Source organism: Antrostomus carolinensis, unplaced genomic scaffold, assembly GCF_000700745.2.
Source record: "Antrostomus carolinensis isolate BGI_N321 unplaced genomic scaffold, ASM70074v2 scaffold2889, whole genome shotgun sequence".
Lineage (NCBI taxonomy): Eukaryota > Metazoa > Chordata > Aves > Caprimulgiformes > Caprimulgidae > Antrostomus > Antrostomus carolinensis.
This window is the reverse complement of record NW_010339060.1, coordinates 107,864-130,679: the sequence shown is the minus strand read 5'-3', so window position 1 is coordinate 130,679 and position 22,816 is coordinate 107,864. Positions and strand designations below refer to the sequence as shown.

At 35.9% G+C, this 22,816-nt stretch overlaps 1 protein-coding gene across 1 annotated transcript in view; it reads left to right on the top strand.

Moving 5' to 3' along the window:
• BIRC6 (baculoviral IAP repeat containing 6) overlaps positions 1-22,816 on the top strand; it is a 180,083-nt gene that overhangs the window by 60,228 nt on the left and 97,039 nt on the right. The window contains exons 30-45 of the mRNA XM_029086930.1: positions 655-874; positions 1,806-1,939; positions 4,342-4,479; positions 5,213-5,355; positions 5,939-6,070; positions 7,989-8,204; positions 8,579-8,762; positions 9,166-9,321; positions 9,665-9,790; positions 11,442-11,603; positions 12,371-12,487; positions 13,470-13,624; positions 13,987-14,113; positions 14,986-15,096; positions 19,305-19,438; positions 20,096-20,223. Coding sequence (XP_028942763.1) covers positions 655-874; positions 1,806-1,939; positions 4,342-4,479; positions 5,213-5,355; positions 5,939-6,070; positions 7,989-8,204; positions 8,579-8,762; positions 9,166-9,321; positions 9,665-9,790; positions 11,442-11,603; positions 12,371-12,487; positions 13,470-13,624; positions 13,987-14,113; positions 14,986-15,096; positions 19,305-19,438; positions 20,096-20,223 — 2,383 coding nt within the window. The remainder of the gene's footprint in view (positions 1-654; positions 875-1,805; positions 1,940-4,341; positions 4,480-5,212; positions 5,356-5,938; positions 6,071-7,988; positions 8,205-8,578; positions 8,763-9,165; positions 9,322-9,664; positions 9,791-11,441; positions 11,604-12,370; positions 12,488-13,469; positions 13,625-13,986; positions 14,114-14,985; positions 15,097-19,304; positions 19,439-20,095; positions 20,224-22,816) is intronic.

Sequence of the window (22,816 nt, the reverse complement as noted above, 5' to 3'; positions counted from 1 at the left end):
TTCAGTTTGCTGAAGTAACAAAAGTCTGTGCAGGCAGAATTACTGTTGTTTTCATAGTTAGAATGAGCTTGTGGAAGGAGCTGTGAGCATTGAAGCCTGTGCAACACTGGGGATGTATTAGGCAGTTACAAATGGGGAGGGGAAGCAGAAATTGCTTCTGTAGGGGCAGAAAAAGTTATAAACCCAAGATTTCTACTCAGTTCATGATTTTTAATATCCAGTAAAGATTTTTATTTCCTAAACTTGCCATTGAAAGACTTCTTGGGAATTTAAATTGAAAAGTCTGAGTAGGAGTGGCGAGAGTTGTTTTGTTTTGTTTTGTTTTAAAAAAAAAGGCAGAACATTGTTCTGTTGATAGATATCTGTCTTTTAATTTTCTGTGCCAGTTTGTTCTTAAGCATAATGCTGGTTTGTTTTTTGCTTTGTGTAGATTCCATGGGGGTATTTGCACTGACATGAAGTTGCTTTGTCTTTAAACAAATGGCCTGGTCTTGATGGGTTACCTGCAAATTACCATCTCCCCATGTGTTCCCTCCTCCTTCCCCCCTCTGCCAATTACTCTAGTCATAATAGTTTTAAAAACTTCCTGCAAACTTTTTCCTCCTATGTTTTCAAGCCATTGTCTCCTTGTTGCTTGTTCTCTTTTCATAAAAGGGCACGCTGTTCCTGTGGTTCTGCAAAGTACTTTTCATGCTCAAGCTTGTGAAGAATTATTTAAACACTTATGTATCAGTGGAACCCCAAAGATACGATTGCATACTGGCCTTCTGCTTGTTCAGCTCTGTGGAGGAGAAAGATGGTGGGGTCAATTTCTCTCAAATGTACTGCAGGAATTATACAATTCAGAGCAGCTTCTCATATTCCCACAAGACAGGTAAGGTATAAGTCTATATTGATGCATCACCTATGGATCACTTAAATAATTCCATTGTTCGTAACTTAACATTAGAATTGACAAAATGTAACTGAAGGATACTTATTCATCTAGTCTATTGATTTAAGAAATAGTCCCAAAAAAGTACTGCAAATTTTAAATGTCTGATTGCAGTTATTTATTGCACTGATTTGTTGCTTGCACCACAGTAAGTTGCTATTTTTCCTTACTTGGAGATCTTTGCATACCTAGCAGGATTGCTCCCCAGTGTCAAAAATCACCTTCTTTATCAGGCTAAAATGCACTCTCATCATAGAGCTGCTCTTCTAATGCATTTGGAAGTAGGACTGAGATTGGAAAACACACTATTAGCATTTAATACAAAAAGTTTCTCTGAGATAAGAGCAAACAGGTGCAGAGTTGAGCACTGAATGTTAGATATGTTGATTGTTTCAGATTATTGGTTGAGTTATTTGGTATTCTAAATATTAGCATTTTATTTTAATCAAGCATATTTGCTGTTCTGTGCCTTTTTGCCTTCTTTGGACAGCAACATATTTTCATGATTTTTAAAAAATTAATTACTTCAAGGATAAAATAATAGATGGATTTAATTCTCTATTCCTTCTGTTAAGTATGTCATATGTAATAGGAAATAAAACAGATGAGATCTTGTTTCAGATGTACAAAGTGGAATTCTCTGCTGACCTCTTGAGGGTGAAAGAGAAAATGTTCACCCTACAATACTGCATTTTCCTTACAACAGTAGAACTTGAAATCCAGTTCACTTGCTGGGACACAGTATTGCTTTCTGTAGCAATCTGTGTCTCAGATAAAAGCCTAGGGGAATATTGTTCTGTAAGGGGTGTTTCAGAATATTACTGGATCTGAAAAATAAAAAAAATCTTAAATATGTAAATTTTATTTTTAGGGTCTTCATGTTGCTTTCTTGCATTGGCCAAAGATCGCTTAGCAACAGTGGTGTTTTAGAAAGTTTACTTAATCTCCTGGATAACCTGCTGTCACCACTGCAACCTCATTTACCTGTGCACAGAAGAACTGAAGGTAGCCCTCTAATTTGGGAAACTATATTTTCATATTCATTATAAGCTAGAAAATTGAGAGACTAGCTCATAATTTTTGGTGTATTAAAAGAAGAAATTGCTTGTTTACTATATTTCCAAAACACAGTTGTTTCTTAAAATGTGCTGAAACTTCTTGTTCTTTAGGTGCTAAAAGAGTTTCCACTCCCCATCCCCCTGATTAAACCTGAGCAAAATCTATTTGGTTGCTTTTAATTCCAGTAGGAAGCTTTAAAACATTAACAAAGTGGGTGGAACATCCAGTGTCTAGACAGCTCTAGTGAATAACTTTGGAATTTAGCATTTAGCAAAAAGCACCCCTTTTTGCTTGTGAGATCCTTTTTTAAGTTTCAAGCTTTTGAGGTGAAACAGTTATGAACACAAGTTTTTAGGTATATCTGCATAGTTTCTTCAAACTACATGGGGTTTTTTGTAATCACAAGGAATTGACCTTTTTGACCCTAAAAAGAATTACTGATATTATATTCTCCAAGCTTGGTTTTCTTTTGAGTGTGTTATTACTTACCCTAAGGTTGAAGAAAATACTTGCTTTTGAAAACATCAAACTCTAGGCTACTTCATTTATTGCATACATGTAGCAGAGCATTGTAGGAGATACGGTGTGTTAAGAAGTTGGTAACTGCCAGCTGAGACTCTGCCCTTACGTTTTACCTTGTCTCCTGACGTAAACAAGCCTACAGCTGGTGTCAGAAGCTGTCCTATTGCTTCCTATTGGTCTGCCATGTACTTTCTCTATCTTGGCCATATCCTGCTGTAGTCTCTAACTAGTTTGAGGCAAACCCAAGCTTACATTTCCTCTACCTCTGTTTGCACTCTCCCCACAGCTGCCAATTCCTTTCATAGCTCTTGCCTTACTAGTTGTCCTCACGGAGGACTTTAGGAAGCAGAAGTAACTGATACTTCAGAGCTTTATTTGCTGGTCTTCCAGCTTCCTTCCTCCTGGACAGTACAGGTAAGTACTAGGGCATTATTATGTGTGGTGGAAGCATCAGGTACGGCAGAAGAAATTCCTATTTGAGAACTATCACACATAACTAAGGGTCAAAGGGGTGAGGACTTACCAGGGAAAAGTCAGAAAACAAAGGATGATCAGAGCAAGAGGTGAGTGTTGTGGGTAGGGAGAAGCTGTAAACTTTGAGGCAGAGGCGGGAAAGAAGAAATAAGCAAAAGACGCTTGAAGGGAGGGAAAGAAGCTGAAAATGCTTGATTTTTTTTTTTTTTAAGAGATAAAATGAAAAGAAATGCACTTGTTTAAACAGAAGTATGAAAACGTGTATACTTCACTCTGCAGCAGACTTCTTTCTTTTTATTCTGCTAACCAAAAAGGTGTGTAGCAATCAGCAGTGCTACTCATTTATATCCTTGCAATTTAGTGTGCAGTTCCTGTTCAGATCCTGATATGAGGAGGCCTTCTGTTCCTCTGCCTGCTTAGGGTGGGCTGCATTCTGGCAGTGTGGAGAGGAAACTAGAGACAGTCAGGGCCTGCATCTTATTGCTTGTGCTGCCAGCATCTACATGTGATTTCCAGCAGCTACATGTGATTTTGGACGAGTTGTCTCTGTGCCTTGGTTTTCTTGTTTGATCTGGAATTAATAATAGTTTGAATTAATTAAAAGTTTTTTGAGGTCAGTGCATGAAGAGTATAGTGTAGTTAAATGTGTCTAAGCATGGTGCACAGGAAAAAAAATGTGTGTGTAACCTCTAGTACTAAGGACTTCACTATATTGATGCTATGTAAAAGTGTATCATTTGCATAATGACTCTGATTAAGTGGTCATTAATTGTAGGTTTTTGGTCTTTATTGAGCACTCATGAGTTCACTTGAGAACTGTTCATTAAGATTTGCTCATGCACAGAAAGATTTTTCTTGCATGATGTGTAAGATACCAGTTTTTTCCCTTCTGCCTGTACAAAAATATTGCATTTAATGTGTGAGCCTGAAGTAGGCAATAGCCAGTCATTAGTGCAGCAGCATGGTCCATCTCATCTGAACTCAGTCTTGGCTTTCCTGCATCTTACTCAAATGGCTACATGAAAATCCACTAACAAAGGAGTAAAAATGAAAGTATTTGGGTGCACGGTTGTAACAGTCCTGTTGGAGCCCTGGTTGATGGAGGAATTTCACACTATGGAATTGTGACATTTTCTCTTGACCTGAGTTCTGTACTAAATGCTTGATTTCTTCCCTCATTTACAAGTGCTCAGACTCTTATATTTATTTTTTTATTTTTTTTAAAGAAAAGGGAGTGGAATCTTTGTGACCAGTGAAATGTGTGCAATCTAATGCTTTTTATGATTTCTTTAAAACTAGTTTGTTACGACTTCAAAACTTTATTAAGGCACTTCAATCTTTTTATTTTGAAGGAGTTTTAGACATTCCAATGATCAGCTGGGTTGTAATGCTGGTGTCCAGACTACTGGATTATGTAGCTACTGTTGAAGATGAAGCAGCCACAGCCAAGAAACCTCTGAATGGAAAAGAGAGGGAACGATTTTTGACAGGTATAGAACACATATTATTAAAACTTATTTCTATGGATATTGGTCTGGGAGCTGGTCTAATACTTGAAATGTATTTTCAGTTCACTTGAAAAATGAGATTTTTTTAAAAACAGATGTTGCGATAATTTTATTTGCACTGCTGTCTGCTTCTTTACGTCTCCTTCTCCTTAGAAATATGAACTCTTTCATTTTTTTTGAAGTGAAAAATACAGGATTGATTTTAGTTTGTAAAATGTCTGTATATTATCCCATGACTGGCAATTATCTAGGACCTGGCAATTAAGAGTACACCACATTGAGACAGCTTGTTTTGTGAGAAAGGGCAACAGTTTGACTTCATAACTGCTTTGGTATTTGCCATGGTATTTGTATCCAGTATTTTTAAATGCATTTTTTGTCTGTTTATTTTTATTATTATTTAAATGGATTAGCTGTGGTTTTCTTTGAACATCATTTCTAAAAATGAAAACTGTAAAGCTTATGGAAGCAGTTCAGGTATTTTTAATTAGGACAATCTAGCTTACTTCCTTATGAGTTTTTAAAAATAACAAAAACGAGATGGTACCACTGCATTTTAAAATTACACAGAAATGTTACCGTGATGATAGTTGCATAACACTAAGAGTTAGGTGTATGGAGTTGCTAACCATTGCTGCAACATAAATGCTTTTCTCTGCAGGTAAGTGAGGTTTAATAAGATGGATTAATATCTCTTTTTTTCTATTTCCATTAGGAAACCAGTGGAGTTTTATAAATAATAGCCTTCACACTCAGAGTCTGAGCAGATCTACTAAAGGCAACAGTAGCCTAGATAGACTGTATTCCCGAAAGATCAGAAAACAGCTTGTGCATCATAAACAGGTGACTTCCAGCACGGTAGTGGAAATTTCAGTGGATATATCTCATTTATATTATATATCATTTTTCGGAAGAACAGCTTTGGCCTTGGGACTCATTCAGCCTTGCTTTTGCACATGTCTGGTTCTGTAGCTAAAGGCTGCCTAACTTTGACATTTGTCTCAAACCATGGGGCATGGGATCTGCTGGAAGAACAGACATGAAGTGTACTGTTGCGCTCTGTGACCCACATTGGACAATAGATATAGTTTACTTTCTAGATAAATCTGGGTACACCTGAATGTAAGCGCCTAAGCTGTGATTTAAAAGTTGGTAATTCTTAAGACACAAAATTTTCATTCCTAAATGCAACCATGCAGGTTTTATGACCCTGGGCATGTATGTCTTGAGCTTCTTTAAAAGTACTGTTTCTTCTTAAACTTCGTCTTTTCTGGGTCTGTTAGTAGCCCCTTACAGTGTCTTAGTTAAAATTTTATATAAACTGTATATTAAAAGCTCAAGCTACAATTTGAACTGAAGGTTACTATCACATGAACATACTGATCCTTTTAACATCTTATTGCTTAAATTTTCATTTTTTCCTATTAACATTTTCTTTTAGCAACTTAACTTATTAAAAGCAAAACAGAAGGCTTTGGTGGAACAGATGGAAAAAGAGAAAATACAAAGCAACAAAGGATCATCATACAAACTTTTAGTAGAACAGGCAAAACTAAAGCAGGCTACTTCAAAGGTATGATGCTCTGAAACCGTAACTGACTTCTTGTCCTTTGTGTGAAAAGACCTGTTCCTGCAAAGTCATTTTTGTCCTACACTGACCATATTTTAAAAAGTCGTTTCATCATGGCTGCTATCAAGTATATTCTGATGCTGAAAACAGCAGCCATCTTGAAATTCATGCACTGTGAAAAATAGTTTATCCTTCTACAGGAGTTTTTTAGGTAGTCATGGCCAAAATCGCTAACAATCTTGTAGCTTTGGGAGTGCCAGTCATATCTTTAAACTTTGGATAACATATACCAATAGAAATGTAAAATAATATTTTTATATGGCTAACTTTTATGGGTGATACTCTTCTGGATGTTTTCCTGGTTGAGTAATCAGAAAATAGCGATGCCAATGACTGTCTCCCCAAACTAAAAATACAACTTTTGAGAATGTTTTCTGAGCTTTGTCAGAAGCTTGTTAGCTTCCTAAAAGCGCTTATCATTTAAATTGTGTTACCTTGCAGTAAGCCCCAGATACTGAGAGTTGATGTGGTAGTTAAACAGTTATTTTTATTATGAGATGACATGCTGAAATTCAGGCATTTCCAGAGATGGCAACATGGACTTTGCCAGGGTAAATGTGTAAATCTAGCTACCAAACTTTGATATCTCTTTAAATATTTACTCTTTATTTCCAGAAGTACTAATGTCTGTTAGGATGACTGAAAGCACGCCTGTGGAAAGAGGTTATAGAATGTTGGGCCTTACAGGCAGTCTAAAGGGAAATCTTACAACAACTTTCAGTAATTATGAAAAAAAAAATAAATATATAAACACCAGCATAAGAATAAAGCCCTAAGTTTTCACTAACTCTGCTTGTTACAAGCTGTTCTTTCCTGCACTATCTTCTGCTCTTTTCCAGCAGGTTATGTCAGGGCGCCTACTCCACTGGTGGCCCTCTTGAGACACCTTTAAATGAGTCGTTGGCTGAAATACGCTGTCCAACTATTTAAGTTACACTTCATAGCAGCCATGTTGCATCAAAAAAAGCATGTTGAACTAAAGATTTTTCTCCTTGCAGTATCTTAACATCTAGTTATGGTATTACTGTACACTTGACAGTTGCATTTCATGCAGTTTTTACTGCTTTGCCTACTAAACGCTTTCATTTCTGACAAGCTGTGAGTAACTTAAAACATTTACTGCATTTAGGAGAAAGCTGAAATCTTTGTGGTAATTGATGGTTCTTTTCTCGTCTACTTCAGTAATTTATTATTTAAGTGAGATTATAAGAGGTTTGTGCTATCTAATTTTAGACTGCTTGTGTAGCTGATACAATGAAGTGAGCTGCTAAATGTGTGCCTTTGGTGGATGGGAGGATTAATAAAAGCACCTTCTTTCCTCCATTGCATTTGTAGGCCCTCTGTCAAAAAGGTTGTATTTTAGAGCCCTGATCAGGTATTAAACTAGTTCAATTTATGGTGGCTAGTGGACACTTTGTACTCTGGAAATATTAAAAAAGTTAGAAATTACTGATGATTTATCTAATGTGAAGAACTCTGAAGTCAGCATTCTTGTAAGGATAAATTTCCATATTAGCTATTTTTATATGCAGTTTGCTTCATGGTAACCATAGGTTTATATGCAGGTGTGGAAATATGAAAGAAATCTATAATTCTCAATATATTTTATGGCAAACATGAAGGTTTAATTTGCACTTGTGCGGAACTGGATAATTTGGTTATGAGTCTGTCACCTGAAGTAACATGCTGCCAAAAGAAATTTCTGCTAATGAGGACTTAATTCCATTCCAGATTCTCATATATTCTTAGACTTTAAAAAAAAAAAAGTTTTACAGTTCATTGCTGCCTCAGATTTTCACTGGGAAAAGATTTAAAGGTTAGTTTTAAAATGTAACTGTTGTTTCAAATTTAATATCTGCAGCACTTCAAGGACTTAATCCGCTTACGTCGGACTGCAGAATGGCCTCGTTCTACTTTAGATACAGAAGTTTCGACAGCAAAGGAAACTCCAGAAATTGAACCACTTCCATTTACACTGGCACATGAACGTTGTATTTCTGTAGTGCAGAAGCTGGCACTCTTTCTATTGTCCATGGACTTTACTTGTCATGCAGATTTACTTCTATTTGTTTGTAAGGTAAACAGAATATCGCTCTGTAGTTGCAATGGAGACTGCATTAAATTACCTTTCTGTTACTGTTTTTTTGCTGGCTTGACGGTAAAAATTAGCTGTAGCATGAGAATTTCCTAGTAATTTCTGGTGAGGTTGTTTTTATGATCTGTCACTTTTTGTGTAACTCAGGATCTGATGGCTTCAAAATTGCATAGAAAAAGTAACTTTTAAAAGAATATTTTAATATAATTACACTTATAAAATTCTAAAATTTAAGCTAGTAAAAATACCTGATTTACTTGTAAGCAAAATCTAATAATCATAGAAATTAAAGCTATTACATATTTTCATAGTGTTAAATATGAATACATATATATTTCCTTTTTTTTTTTTAATAGGTTCTTGCTAGAATTGCAAATGCTACAAGACCAACAATTCATTTATGTGAGATTGTAAATGAGACTCAGTTGGAAAGATTATTGCTACTTCTTGTTGGAACTGACTTTAACAGAGGAGACATCTCTTGGGGAGGAGCATGGGCTCAGTATTCTCTGACTTGTATGCTGCAGGATATTCTAGCAGGTGTGTTTTAAGTTCATATTTTTCAGAATGTATGTTACACTTGAAACTTTCTTCCTTTAATGGCTTAGGGTTTTTTATGATTATTATGTTGGAATCTGCTGACACTATTAAGATAATAAAAAAAAAAAATGAACCAAACAATAAGATTGAGATTAGCGTGTAAAAAATACAATTTTGAATTGCAGTTACAGTCAATCCTGAATTAGTGACTTGTGTATTGCAAAGTTAATGTTTACATGGCCCTGATTATTTGAAAATTATTCAGAACTCCCCTTGAAGAAGTAGCCTTTAAAGAGTTTAAAGTTAGATGAAGAAAAACAGGCAGTTGGCCTAGACACTGGGATGTTAATTTGTAGCTGGAATAAAGCTTGAAATTGAGTTTTCTGCTAAATCTAAAACATAGGAGAGTTGTTGGCACCGATAGCGGCTGAAGCTATGGAAGAAAGTGCTTTGGGAGAAGATGCTGGAGCTTCGGCTGGGGATTCTGATGACTCTCTCCAGCAGGCCACAGTTCAGCTAGTGGAAACAATAGATGAGCCTTTGACCCATGACATCACAGGTAAATTATTCCATAATCTTGACATATATATGTATACTGAAAAAAGTAACAAAAACCTTTGCTGTTACTCATCTGTCAAAATATCAGTAAAGGATTTTTGGTGATAGGATAGTTTCTGAAAATATAGGCAGAATATGAGCATTTCTTCAACTTAGTTTTACATCTGATCAATAAAAAATGGTTATTTTTCTGATTATTTAAAAAAAGGCAACTTGATTGCATTCATTGACTTTTTCCACTAAGAGCTGTAGTATTAAAAGCCTTAAAATTATCCATGTATATGATATATCCATGTTTTATAATTTGTACTTGGTAGGATTAATACTCCTTTAATCGTTCAAAGGTGCTCCACCTCTGTCATCTTTGGAAAAAGATAAGGATATTGACCTTGAATTACTGCAAGACCTGATGGAAGTCGATATTGATCCTTTGGATATTGATTTGGAAAAAGATCCCCTTGCAGCCAAAGTTTTCAACTTATGACACACCTGAGTTATCAGGATAACAACATTTACATGTGAAACAGTAAAATCCTTTTTCTCTTACACTTCATTAGTGGTATTTGATGTCTTAGACCTGCTTTTAGCTTTTTATAAAGGTTTAATGTAGAATGACAGGGAAGAATGTAAAGGTTGTCTTCACATCTCAGATAATATTCATATCTCAGCTGACCACAAAATATTTTGCTTTTACATGAAGGTATCTGTATAAACAAGAGGTTCTGAGTTTGCTTATAATTTAGCACATATTGAAGAAAACAAAAGCATAATATAAAAGAAAAATAAGATTTATTTTTTATTAAGAGTAGAGTGCCATTTGCTTCTGTGGTTGATCTTTAGAGTTAATGTTGCTAGTACTGTGTTTAAAAAAAAAAAAAAAGTCAGCAGTAGCTAGTGCTCAGACCAGCTTCAGACTATAAAGAGAAGCAACTAATTTCAAAACTTATTTCACTGTGGAACAAGAAAATTATCAAATGCTTTCACACTTAAAATGGAAGCTAAACATATCAGAGGTAGTAAAATTACATTTAGATGTAGCGGTATGTTGTCAAGATATATTAAAAACCAAAAATAATTTGGTTGTAAAGAAACACAACTGTTCGTAGTAAAACGTTCAGTCTCTTTTCCCTGTCCACAAGGATGACACTTTTATTTAGAGTTTTCCCACTTCTCTCACTATTGACTTAAACCTTCAGCCTCATTTGAATTAACCTAAATTATCTTTTTCGCCACTTGCTCAGACAACACTAATTTTTTTTTTCCTGTATTCCCTCATATATCCTTCCACTGATTACCTATCACATAAGGATTTTTTCTTTAAATCTCACGCTACCAAAAATTCCACTTCTTGCTTAATTATTTGTGTTACTGCTATTTCCCTCCTTTATTCTGCTGTCATTTCATGTGACAGTACTCCTTAGTCCACTTAATCCACAAGTATCTTCATCATCTTATTGTGTCTGATTGGTTGTCCTCTGAAAAACAAACAGAAAAACACTTCTTCATTCTTAATCCTTCTTCAGATTTGCTTTTGTATCTGTAAATTGACAGTTGATGTTGGATCTTGACTTTAAAAAGACAGGCATACACAAATTGCCCTTACAGAGTCTTATGTTACTATTTTTTTTTCTTGTGAATATGCTTTCTTAGTGTCTTAAATTATGACACTTGAGTAGAGATTATTCAACTCTTTCTTTTGCAGAGGCCAGTACAAAATAATCCCTGAGCCTCACTGAGGCTTCAAGGTACTTTGATAGTACAGTTAATAATATAGTATTTTGTCTTGATAAATAACTTCTCTAAATATCTGTGTAATACTCCACTTCCAGATTTACAATATGGTACAAATGTGTGAATAAAAACTGATGATAACATTTTCAAATTGGCTTCTTGAATCTTTGAGACAGCTAACTACGTTGCTGGATTTTGACAATCACTAAGGATTCAGTAGCTTATACTGCAGTAAAAATTGAAACAAAATTTTCTAAAGCTGTTGGATCCAATCTTCTAGTTTTAATTTTTCGTAACTTCAGTGTTTGTTGTTAGTCATTGCAAATTTTGCTTTTGTACCTGGTCGGTCTAAAGAGTTGCTGATTGTTTTTTTCTTGTTGTTCTGTTTGTTTTTTAAGCCTATAAGCAGCACCTGGTATGATTACTGGGGTGCTGATTACGGCACCTACAATTACAATCCTTACATTGGAGGTGTTGGAATTCCAGTTGCAAAACCACCAGTAACTACAGAGAAAAATGGATCACAAACTGTGAGTGTATCAGTCTCTCAAGGTAAGCGATTAAACAAAGTTCTGTTCGGGGTCTCTTTACTGTGATACTGTATTTGACCCTTTTGCATATCAAATTATTTTAACAATCTCTATGTGCATTATGTGGAAAGAATTACATTTCTATATGCCATGTTTTTCTTTGGTAACTGAGAGAATATTATGTGGAGTTTGTATTTAAAACAGCCTTAACATAGCAGAAAATCTTATTTTCTATGATTTTTGAGCACACACAGACAGTTTTAAATCATTCCTGTTTTCTCAGGAAATTTTAGAAGCTCTTTTCTTGTTGGTTGATACTCTGAATAGTTGGCTCTACCCTAAGGAATGAGGTGGCACGCTTGTTTAGTTTGGAGGAGTACAACTGAACTGGTGTGATAGATCTTTCCCCTGCCACACTGGGGAAAAACAGCTTTTTGGTTTTTGTTTGAGAGCTATTACCTTAGGAAAAACAGACTTAAACATATGCAGATTTAGTTACGTGTAATAATAAAGTGACTGTGAAAAGAACTATGTGTGTTGCACAGAAATTTAGTATTTTATTAATTGTATATTTCACGTTTATCAGAATCTTATGTTCAGTTCAGAGTATAAGTTTCTAAATTCTACTTCTGTTATATATGAAAGTGAATCTTCCTGTTAGTGGTACTGAAATCTTTTTTCAGTTTAATGAGTACTGTACATCTATATTGCTTGCACAGGAAGTTAGAGTAACCAATAATATACGTCTTGGATATAATTCAGTTTTACCCTGTTTGTTGCCTTGTGTAGCTTTAGATGCCCGTCTAGAAGTTGGACTTGAACAGCAAGCTGAGCTGATGCTGAAAATGATGTCCACCCTGGAGGCCGATTCCATTCTACAGGCATTAACAAACACATCTCCTACATGTAACTACATGTTTTCAAATCATTCTCTTCACATAATGAACATGATCCTTTGAAAATTGTACTAATTTTTTCTGCAGTCACTTAGCAGCTTAGAAAAAGCTATATTATGCTTGAATTTTCTTGTTAGGCCAAGCTTTAGAGATAGTTCTTTATTCAGATTTTTGAATTATATATATGCATATGTTTAAGACATTTTGTGAAACTGGTCAGATATACAGGATTTCTTTTACAGTGTATTGTATTACAATGGAGGAGTTGTTTTCATTTTCCAGTCAAGGTGCAAGTGAACATTAAGTTTCGTGTTTTTGGGAAGCTTCATTCTTGAGTTTATTGTGAAAGGTGCTTTGCACTGGACAATTTCACCTATACAGTGATGAGAGTGAAAAAAATTGAATACAATTTTGACCTCAGCTGTTCAGTAAATTTTATGTTATACAAACACTCATTATGCTAATTTACTTTTGAACATATTTTCAGTGAGTTGCACTGCCTATCTTGTCAAGATGTGCTCCTTTGTAGCTCTCCATGTACCTCAATATGCATGCAGTCATTAGTTGAATGTCTGATGATAGAGTAGGTTTAGTGACATCCTCAGCCTTTAATTCTTTGTAATTTTATTATTGACTGCAGTAGTCTTACCATAATGCATGAAGGAGATGTTCCAATTGTTTGTCTTACCGTTGTTTTATCAGGACACTCCTATAATACATGTTTAGCAGGAACTGTGAAAACATATTTGTGTGGGCTCACCTTCCAAACAGTTTTTGTGAAGATGGAGATGTCTGGTATTCAAGTATGCCTTTCACAGTATGGTAGTCAGTGGTCCAACTCAGCTGAATACTACGTTGAAGATCTTGTAGATTGTAAATAAGTGTCGTTCCCTTCAGTATAAAATGCAAGGAAATAAATATTAAATTAGTTTTAGCGACTTTTACAAAATAATTCATGAGGATGTGGTACTTCTTGTTTTGTTTTTTTTTAGTAACCCAGTCTCCTAGTGGAACAGATGATTCATTGCTAAGGGGATTACATGCTGCTAACCAAAATGCCCAGCTGATTGTACAGTTGTCATCTATACCTATGTTGAGTGCATGCTTCAACAAGCTCTTTTCCATGCTACATGTCCACCATGTTCAGGTATAGAATTACGAGCTTTGAAATGTTTTGATAGTATTTCTCTCTAAATTTGAAAGTTGTTTTCCTGTACTTCTTACTACTTCTTGAGAGAAACTTAACTGTATTTAGAAGAAATCAATTACAAAAACATAACAGAAGCATTTGCTAGATATGCTTAATTTGCCTGAATATTATATTTATCAGAATCATCTAATACCAGTAAAGGAGAGAGTGTGTGTGTGTGTGTGGTATCATTGAAACAGGAGCAGCTGAGAATGTAGATAAGGCTTTCAAAATCAAAAGAGATAACCTTTTATGCTCTGGAGTTCTGGAAAAACACTTGAGTTTGGTCTGATAGTGTGGTTTTTTTCCCTTTTTTTCAGCTTGAATCCCTTTTACAGTTATGGCTCACATTAAGCCTGAATTCTAGCTCCTCTGGAAGTAAAGATAGTGGCGCTGATATTTTCCTTTATAACGCTAACAGAATACCTGTCATTTCCTTGAACCAAGGTAAAATACATTAAATATGGGAAATTAATTTTTAGGAAGTATAAGATTTTTTTCAATTACTTAATTTTTGCTAGTAGGCAAAAAGTATTACAGTAAGTATTCCTGGCAAGATCAGTGTTGGTATAATTTCTGTTTTTATGGAAGAGCTCTTGGGCTCATTATCTTAACATGAAAAACATGTAGCTACTATTTAACTGAGAGATGATTCCTTGAATTTGCATAATCTCCTCAGAAATTAAATTGTAAAATTTGTGGTTCTTAAGTCATCATACTTCCAAGAGTACTTGTGAAAATATGCTTCTTAGTCTGAGGTGAACTGTGCACCTGTATGCACTCTTCTGACACATTTCTTCTCCTTGTATACCATCCTATTGTCTCTTTATTATTAAAGGAGTCAGTGAAGGGGGGGAAGCCTTATTACTTTTTGGCATCAGACTACTAATCTAGTACAAAGACATGTCGAGTTTTTGGTTTGGTTTTTTTTTCGTGGAATACATTATATTGTATAGTTTAGAAAATCTGTGGTATCTTGTGATGATGGTCCAAAACATTAATGTCTGCTATAATGAACCTGTTACACTGACTTCCGTGAGAGCATTTTCAAACCAGTTACTTTGCATTGTTTTCTCTGAGATGTCAGAGTCTGGACACTCTAGAAAAGTTCTGTGGGCCAGTTCCTATGAAGTGTTGGTGAGGCTTCTTTTGCTAATATCCTGGAATCAATAGTTGTCAAGACAATGTAAATACAACAAACAATAATATTATTAATAATATTAATAACAATAATAAATATAGCACCTTACAGTATAATTAAGAAATTTTTAGTAATAGCCTGAAGATTAAAGCTTGGAAAAACTTGGTTTTCTTGACAGCTTCAGTAACTAGCTTCCTGTCAGTTCTGGCATGGTATCCTAATACCTTACTCCGGACATGGTGCCTTGTGCTTCATAGCCTGACTCTCATGACAAATATGCAGCTTAATGGTAAGTTTTGGGGCTTTTTTTTTTTATGTTGCCTGCTTTAGTAACATATAAATGAGTGTCAATTCCCATCAGAAAGACTACCAGAACTTTGCTTTTGTCATGTAAGTACTTCTGTTGGTTCTCTATAAACCCAGTTTTTTCATTTCATTTCCCTGTGCACAGCAGATTATCTCACATTCTGAATGAGAATGTGAGATAATGTGGTGTGCTCCATAAGACACTAGTAATAATCTTGCTTTGTGAATGAGATTTTGCCACAAGACTGGTAGAAATTAAAGGATGTGATTTTTAAATTAAGAAATTAAGATTCTAAATGGCTCCCTATCGTGGGGCAGCTGTCGTGAGAAATGCTTTGGTGGCCTTGTTCTCAAGGCTAAACAAGATATCAAACAGTAAGAACTTGGAGACTGGAATGTTTTAGAACCTACATGTTAGACCAAGTCAGACCTCTTTTAAATTCTATTTTCTCTCCAAGCATGTGACTAAAGACAGTAACTATAGAAGAAAGAAACCCAGAGCTACCTGAAAATCACGCTTCTATGAAGCAATTTGCCATCCTTTGATGACAACTATTCTCCACAGTTTTCCTCAAATATGCTTATGAATCTTTTTTTGTATATGCCATTTCAAATCATTGTCTTTGGGATGTATTTTTTTCTTCAGGTTTTCACTTCCTGTCCCTTTTCTGTGATGTTATTTAGAGATCGATCTCACAAAAATCTGCTGAAATTTTTGCTATTAGGTGAAGCAGTAGATCTGTGAATAAACTAATGGAAGAGATTTAATCAATATTCACAAACTGAGGCCGCCATCTTATCTTGGTATTTGAGAACAGAACGTGGCCTGATTTATAGGATAACAGTGCCTTCATTTAACATCTGTGTGTATTTTCAACACTCCAATTTGTAACTGTAGACTAGCAATTTCCAAAAATTATACTGTGTACCACTGAGACCATATGTGAATCTCTTCCAAGTGGTACTAGGCTCGTTGCTGTGTGCTCTGATACTAACAGACAGGCAGCTGTGCGTTTGCAGGAGTTTCTTAGGCAGTTGCCTGAGATCAGTAAGTGCTGATGTGAATGAAATACTGCTCAGAAGCAACCACCATGACTCACTGCAGGCACACTTCAGCGTACAGATGTGGTTGTGCATTTTTGTGTGTATAGGATTGTAAGCCCAAAGTTGGAGTTAAGTTGGGAAAGATTGGAGATGCAAGCTTGCTGGAGAGTAAGAAGAGGTTTGGAGGTGTCTCCTTTTATACATGTGTGTGGATTAACACAGATATGTATCCCTTAACTGCCCCTTTTCCCATCTCACTGACAGAACCAGGATCTAAGTAGGTTTAAGCACCCACCAGATGACTTCTGTGTCAGGATTCCTCAGCAGCTAATAATTCGAGATAATATTCTGTCTCAATGACACTGAGTTGTCGCATCTTAAGAAGTGAAATAATCTCTGTTCAGTTATTGGTAATTGAAGGTGGAATCCATCAGAGCACTTCTCCAATGAATAATTTTGGTTTCCTTGTGCTTTTTTAGTTCAGAACTCTTAAGCTGTCACAGACAGTGTCTCACAGGAGTTCTCACCAACTTGTGATTTTCAAGATCATGCTTTCCAGGAGTGATAGGTTTTTGTTGGGTTTTTTTAATATATACAGTCAGTAGAGAGCAAATAATTTAAAGACAGGTGGTTCCTGAGACTAGTGATGTGTAAGTGACAAGTCTGCTTTCTTTGGAGTCGAGTTTCTCTTTATATCCTCTTTAATTCTGTAACCTTTCAAGCTATGAAGTACAAATTGTTCACATCTTCACTGTATTGACAGATTATGGTTAGGGTTATTTTATTTTATTTTTTTTATAAACATTGAATAATAGGAAAAATTTCTTCACTGAAAGGGTTGTCAAGCACTGGAACAGGCTTCCTAGATTAGTGGTTGAGTCGCTATTTGAAAGACATGTAGATGTGGTTCTTCAGGACATAATTTAGTGGTACACTTGTCAGTGTTAGGTTTGTGGTTGGACTTGATGATCTTAAAGGTCTTTTCCAGCCAAAATGGTTCTATGCATCTTGAGATGTCAATTACAGATCACTGGGAATAATTTAGGTTAGTCTTGCTAGATGTGTGTGGTTATAAAATGAGATTCTTTCCCCTTTTAATACCCAAAATACAAGCAGCCACCAGATGTGTTCATTTGCAGAGTATCTTCACTGATTAAAAAAACACCACCATCACCAAAAATATTTTCTTGAGATGACTTTAGGTATAATAAACCTCTTCAGATGCAATGAGCCTTACAGATAAGTAAGAAGACACTTCTTGATTTAATAATCATTAGATAATCATATTTGCTGTTTCAGAAACTGAAAAACAGTATAGCCACTCATAGATGATTCACTAAACTCTTTGCAGGTGGACATTTTAGCACTGAGAAAATCCCACTATCACTGTTTTTCTAAACCATTGGATCTCAAAGCCTTACTAAGAAAACTTCCTTCTTAAGTTTGCTTTATTTAGTTGAAGTTCGACTTTGATACATATGTTCATATGTTCACATTCAGCCATCCAGTTTTCCCCAGACTTTCATTTATAAAGAAGAAACAAAAGGAAACTAAAGGAGAGAAAGTGGAGAACAAAAAAAAGGCAATGCTTTTTCATACTCTTCCATCCATTCTGGTTAAAGATTTTGCCTTATATGCATTTTATGAGTAGTCTCTTTAAACCCACTTTTGAACTATTGTACTCTGAAGATTATAGTTTTGGTCACCATTTCTTCAAGAGATCAATGAATTAGAAAATCGTATCATGAGAAATTAGGTGGTTCTGGAGATCTCATCCTGATTTTATTTTCAAAGCTGTTTCTTAGTTCTTTTTCCAAAACCCCTGATCTCTCTAGTGTAGTAATTAAGGCTTTTTAGTTGAGTTTTTTTCTCTACACCTGAGTATAGGGCAGATTCCTTTTGGGAACTGCCCTACGTTGAGAATTTATGAGCAGCCACTGTCTAGGGCAAGTCAGTTCGTGGTCAGAAAGTCTTATTGCACTATGCCAATATGTGCTCATAAACATCATCAGAATGAGAGCTTAGGCTGTGTAACTTCTGTGCTTCAGAAACTTTTATCTGAGTGCAAGATACGTTTCAGGGATAAACCAAATACCCTCACCATTTCTTTTGGAACAATTATCTTAATCCAGGGACAGATTTTGCAAGGATGGTGTTTAAAATTGGTATTTGATGGTTGACATCTAGAACCATTTAACGCCATGTGGATAGAAGCAAATCTGTGATGATACCTGGCTAACAAAAAATTCTCAAAGCTACTTTTGCTTTAAAGTAAATAGCTGTCATCTGTCAAATAGTTCTCATAGTGCATTTACTCATTCACTTCCTTTTAGGAAGAACTATGTGTGCTCTCTTCACACGCCCTTTTGATTATCAGTTATTGTTGTCACCAGAAATACTGTTCGAGAGCGGTGTTTTAAGCATAAACACTACCTGGCAGAGCAGATAATGTAGATGCATCCTGAAATCTGAGTTAGAATGTCAAACAAAAACATGTCAGACTACCAGTATAATGTAGAAGAAAAGCAAGTTTTTTATATTGTAGTGATATACAGTATCACTACAGTTGTGTTTTGAACTGATTCAGTATACCACTACTGAATGAATAAGACTTCACATTTAATAAAGCTCATTTGTTTGGTCATTGAAGGGTATATTTTAATTCTATTTTTGGTCCTCAGAGTTCTTATTTGTTAAGCTCCCTACAGTTTTGGTCAATGATGGAAAGTTTCTGGATGTACCAAGGACAAAAATACCTTGATTGTTTACAGGATAACAGAACATGTGGTCTCTGTCTGACAAACTAACAAATGCACGTAAGCCATATTCAAGTGTTGGACTAGCAAAGAGAAACAAATCAAAATGTCTGTATATATACTGCTTCTACAAAATGAAGCTCTACTTCCAGGAATACTGCATTAGCAAGCTTGGAACACTGATGGAACAGTTTTAGGGGTTTGTATCAGTACTTGATGAAAAACTCTACACTCAAAATTGTAGTCCTGAGTAAGCAGCTTTTGGTACCTGATTTTGCTGAGAATATTTACACATCATGAAATAAGTATAAGGGATATGCAGTATAAATGTTTGATTTACACTTAGTGCTTAAGATTACAAATACAGGTTTTTTGTGTCTCTATTTTTAAGCTGGTCCAAGCAGTGCCATTGGAGCTCAGGAAAGTACTGCCCAATTGTTGGTGTCAGATCCAAACCTCATTCATGTGTTAGTGAAATTTCTTTCTGGCACTAATCCTCATGGAACAAGTCAACACAGTCCACAGGTAACTAGCAATTAAAATAAGAGAAAAACTCTTTGTAATAGGATGCCTGTTTCTGAATTTGTATGGTGTCTTCTCTTTCTCCTAATTTCAAACAATAGGTTTTTTTGCTTTTCACAGTCCTTGAAACATCTGTGAATAGTGATTAAAAAACAAAAGTCCAAGTTAACTTAAATGTATGTAATATTTGACAAGAGTCTTAAGAACACTTAGTTTAGGAGGTAGAAAACAGCTGGTACTTCCAGTATTTTCCAGAAAATGTATAGTTTTTTCCAGAACTCAAACATTGTGCAGTACCATTAATTTAAAGGACTTACATGTAAATATGTAGCTTGTGAAAAAGCTTTCAGATTAGCACAGAAATTTATTGTGTGTGAAGCGTAGTTTGCACTGCTGAAAAGATAGTCTCAAGCTGCAACGTTAGTTTTAGGCAAGGAACTGAATTATTTGCTTTTTACTCATGGTTAGTAATAGAAAAACACGTAATATAAATTGATACAGAATAGTTCTCCTGTGAAAACCTTGTAAAATTTTTCAGGAAGCAAGTTAAGCTACACAATAGTTTTCTGTTCTGAGAAAATGTTCTTGTTAGATACTACTTAATGTTCTTGAAGGCATTTCAGTTTTATTTAATACTTACTAAAATGCCTTTCCCTCTAGGTTGGGCCAACAGCGACGCAAGCTATGCAAGAATTTCTTACTCGATTACAAGTGCACCTTTCTTCAACTTGTCCTCAGATGTTCAGTGAATTTTTATTGAAATTAATACATATACTTTCAACAGAAAGGTAAATCTTAACTATTTTTTTCCTTTCATGCCATCTTTGCCTTTAAAATCTATGCAAGTGTGAATCACACGTAAGATATGTATGTCCTGCCTCGTCATACTGTCAAATTATATATGGATGGAAGCCTTACGTGTTATAGCAGTGCTACCAGCAGGATCTGAGCTGCTTCTGGTGTGTGGAAGAGTGCAACTGGAATCAACACACAGCTATCACTGTTAGAGGGACAGTGAATAGAAGCACTAAACAGTTGTTTGGACTGATTTTATCTAGAGCTAAGATATAGGCCTTGTTAAAGTAACCCCTAAAATAAGGGCAGTATTGATGAGCTTACCTATTAAAAGGAGAAAAGTATTCTGAGAGGCCTAAATTAATGAAAGATTCTAGAAATTATTCATAGATTGTGAAAATATTATGGGTGGCTTTTATAACTTGGTAGGATGAAATAGGAGATTTCATAATCCTATTTATGCAAAATGAGTATTTGTTACTTTGTCTTTTTATTTCCTCTTCTCCTCACCCAACAGTGGAAAGCCTACTCTCATTCTGGGGCCTGTTGATGTCTTGTCTCCCCAGTAGCGTAGAGAAGAGGTGCTGCTGGCCAGGGGAGAGATAACTTGTATTTTACAGCTCTGCTTCTTCAAGGCTAGGTCAATGGGCACAAGACTGTTGTGTATACAACAGTACACCAGAAATGTGGCAATTGTTTCTGGTCTGAAAGACATTAGGAATTATCATTTATTTCTGGTATTGATATTCTGCTCATTCCCTGACAAAGGCTTCGTGTAGTTAGGTATGAGCTTCCTCAGTTTCTTGTTTCCCAGTAGGTGGCACTTTGGTGTTATCTATTCCTTAATCATACAGAAAACAGTTTCGACCTTCTCTGAGAAATTTTTAGCTTAGTAACTTAAATTGGGTAGATGGTGTTTACAAGGTTACTTTGATGATCAGTCACTTACACAAGAAATGTCAAAAAATAAAATCATTAATCCACACTGAGACTTGGATGCATGTCTGTATGCCATAATTTATTTGAAATAAGCTAATGAGACTACGGAAAGGATAGGTTTTGAAATGGATTACTTTTTTTTTTTTTTGAAACAAAGTGGGGACTGAAAGGTTGTAAAATGGGAACAAAGTACCAGAAAAGGATTTAGACAGTTATTTCTAAAACCTCGGGAAATTATTGAAGTATACCGTGTCCAATCAAAGCATAAGATTAATTGTGAAGAAAAGTAGTATTTTACTGTTAGAACTGATTAAATGCCAAATATTTTATTCAGGGTTGTTTTTATAAACTGTTTTGTTCTGTATTTAATTTTAAAAGTTACAGTAAGATTAATCAGTATCAAAAGATGCAGAGAAATATATAAAAAATCAGTAACTAACTTGCACTTCAAGAATTAGCACCTATTTCATTTTAAATATACTGATTCAAAAGGCTCATTTTCTAGTCCACCAGTATACATATAAAAGTAAATGGAAAAATAAACTTATCCCTAAAAGAGGTCCTTCAAGCAATCAACCTACAAGCACCAACCTGTGATAGTTTGAGTACCTTCTCATGGTCTTATGTATAGTTACTATTTAGATAGCTAGTCTAATGGGGATGTGGATGATAGGCAACCTATACCAGAGGTCTCATCACAGTCAGATAGGCCTTCCAGCCACATAACAACCTCTTCCACAAGGAAGAAGAGGAGAGTTGTAGTTGTTGGAGACTCACTTCTCAAAGGTACAGAGGGCCCGATATGTCAAGTTGACCGTCATCATAGGGAAGTCTGTACTCTTCCTGGTGCCCAAATCAGGGATATCACTAGGAAACTCCCCAGCTTCGTGCGGTCGTCAGACTATTACCCACTACTGATCTTCCAGATAGGTGGGGAGGAAGCAGCATCCCATAGTCTGAGGGGAATGAAGAGAGACTTCAGGGCCTTGGGGTGGTTGATGAAAGAGTCTGGGGTGCAAGTTATTTTCTCTTCCCTCCTTCCAGTTGCAGGCAATGACATGGGATGGAATAGAAGGATCCAGTCCATAAATACTTGGCTCCGAGACTGGTGCTACAGGCAGGGCTTTGGCTTCTTTGATCATGGCTGGTTTTATAAGACACCAGGCCTGATGGTAATTCATGGAAAAGGCCTGACTTCCAGGGGGAAGAGGGCTCTAGAACAAGAATTAGCAGGGCTCACTCACAGAGCTTTAAACTAGATTGGAAGGGGGATGGGGCTGTAGCTGGGCTCGCACCAGTGGGGCAGTGTTCTAGTACTAATGAAGGACAGAAGGCATCCCATTCCCCTAGGGTGGAATCAGCACACCCAGCTCGCTCCCTGAAATGCCTCTACACCAGCACACGCAGCATGGGGAACAAACAGGAGGAGTTAGAAACCTGGGTGCCATCAAGGGGTTATGATCTGGTAGCAATTACAGAGACATGGTGGGACAGCTCACATGACTGGAATGTGGTCATGGATGGCTATGTCCTTTTTATGAAAGACAGGCCAACAAGGAGAGGTGGTGGAGTTGCTCTTTACGTGAGAGAGCAACTACAATGTATCGAGTTTTGTCCAGTGGCGGGTGGAGGGCGGGGTGGGGGGGT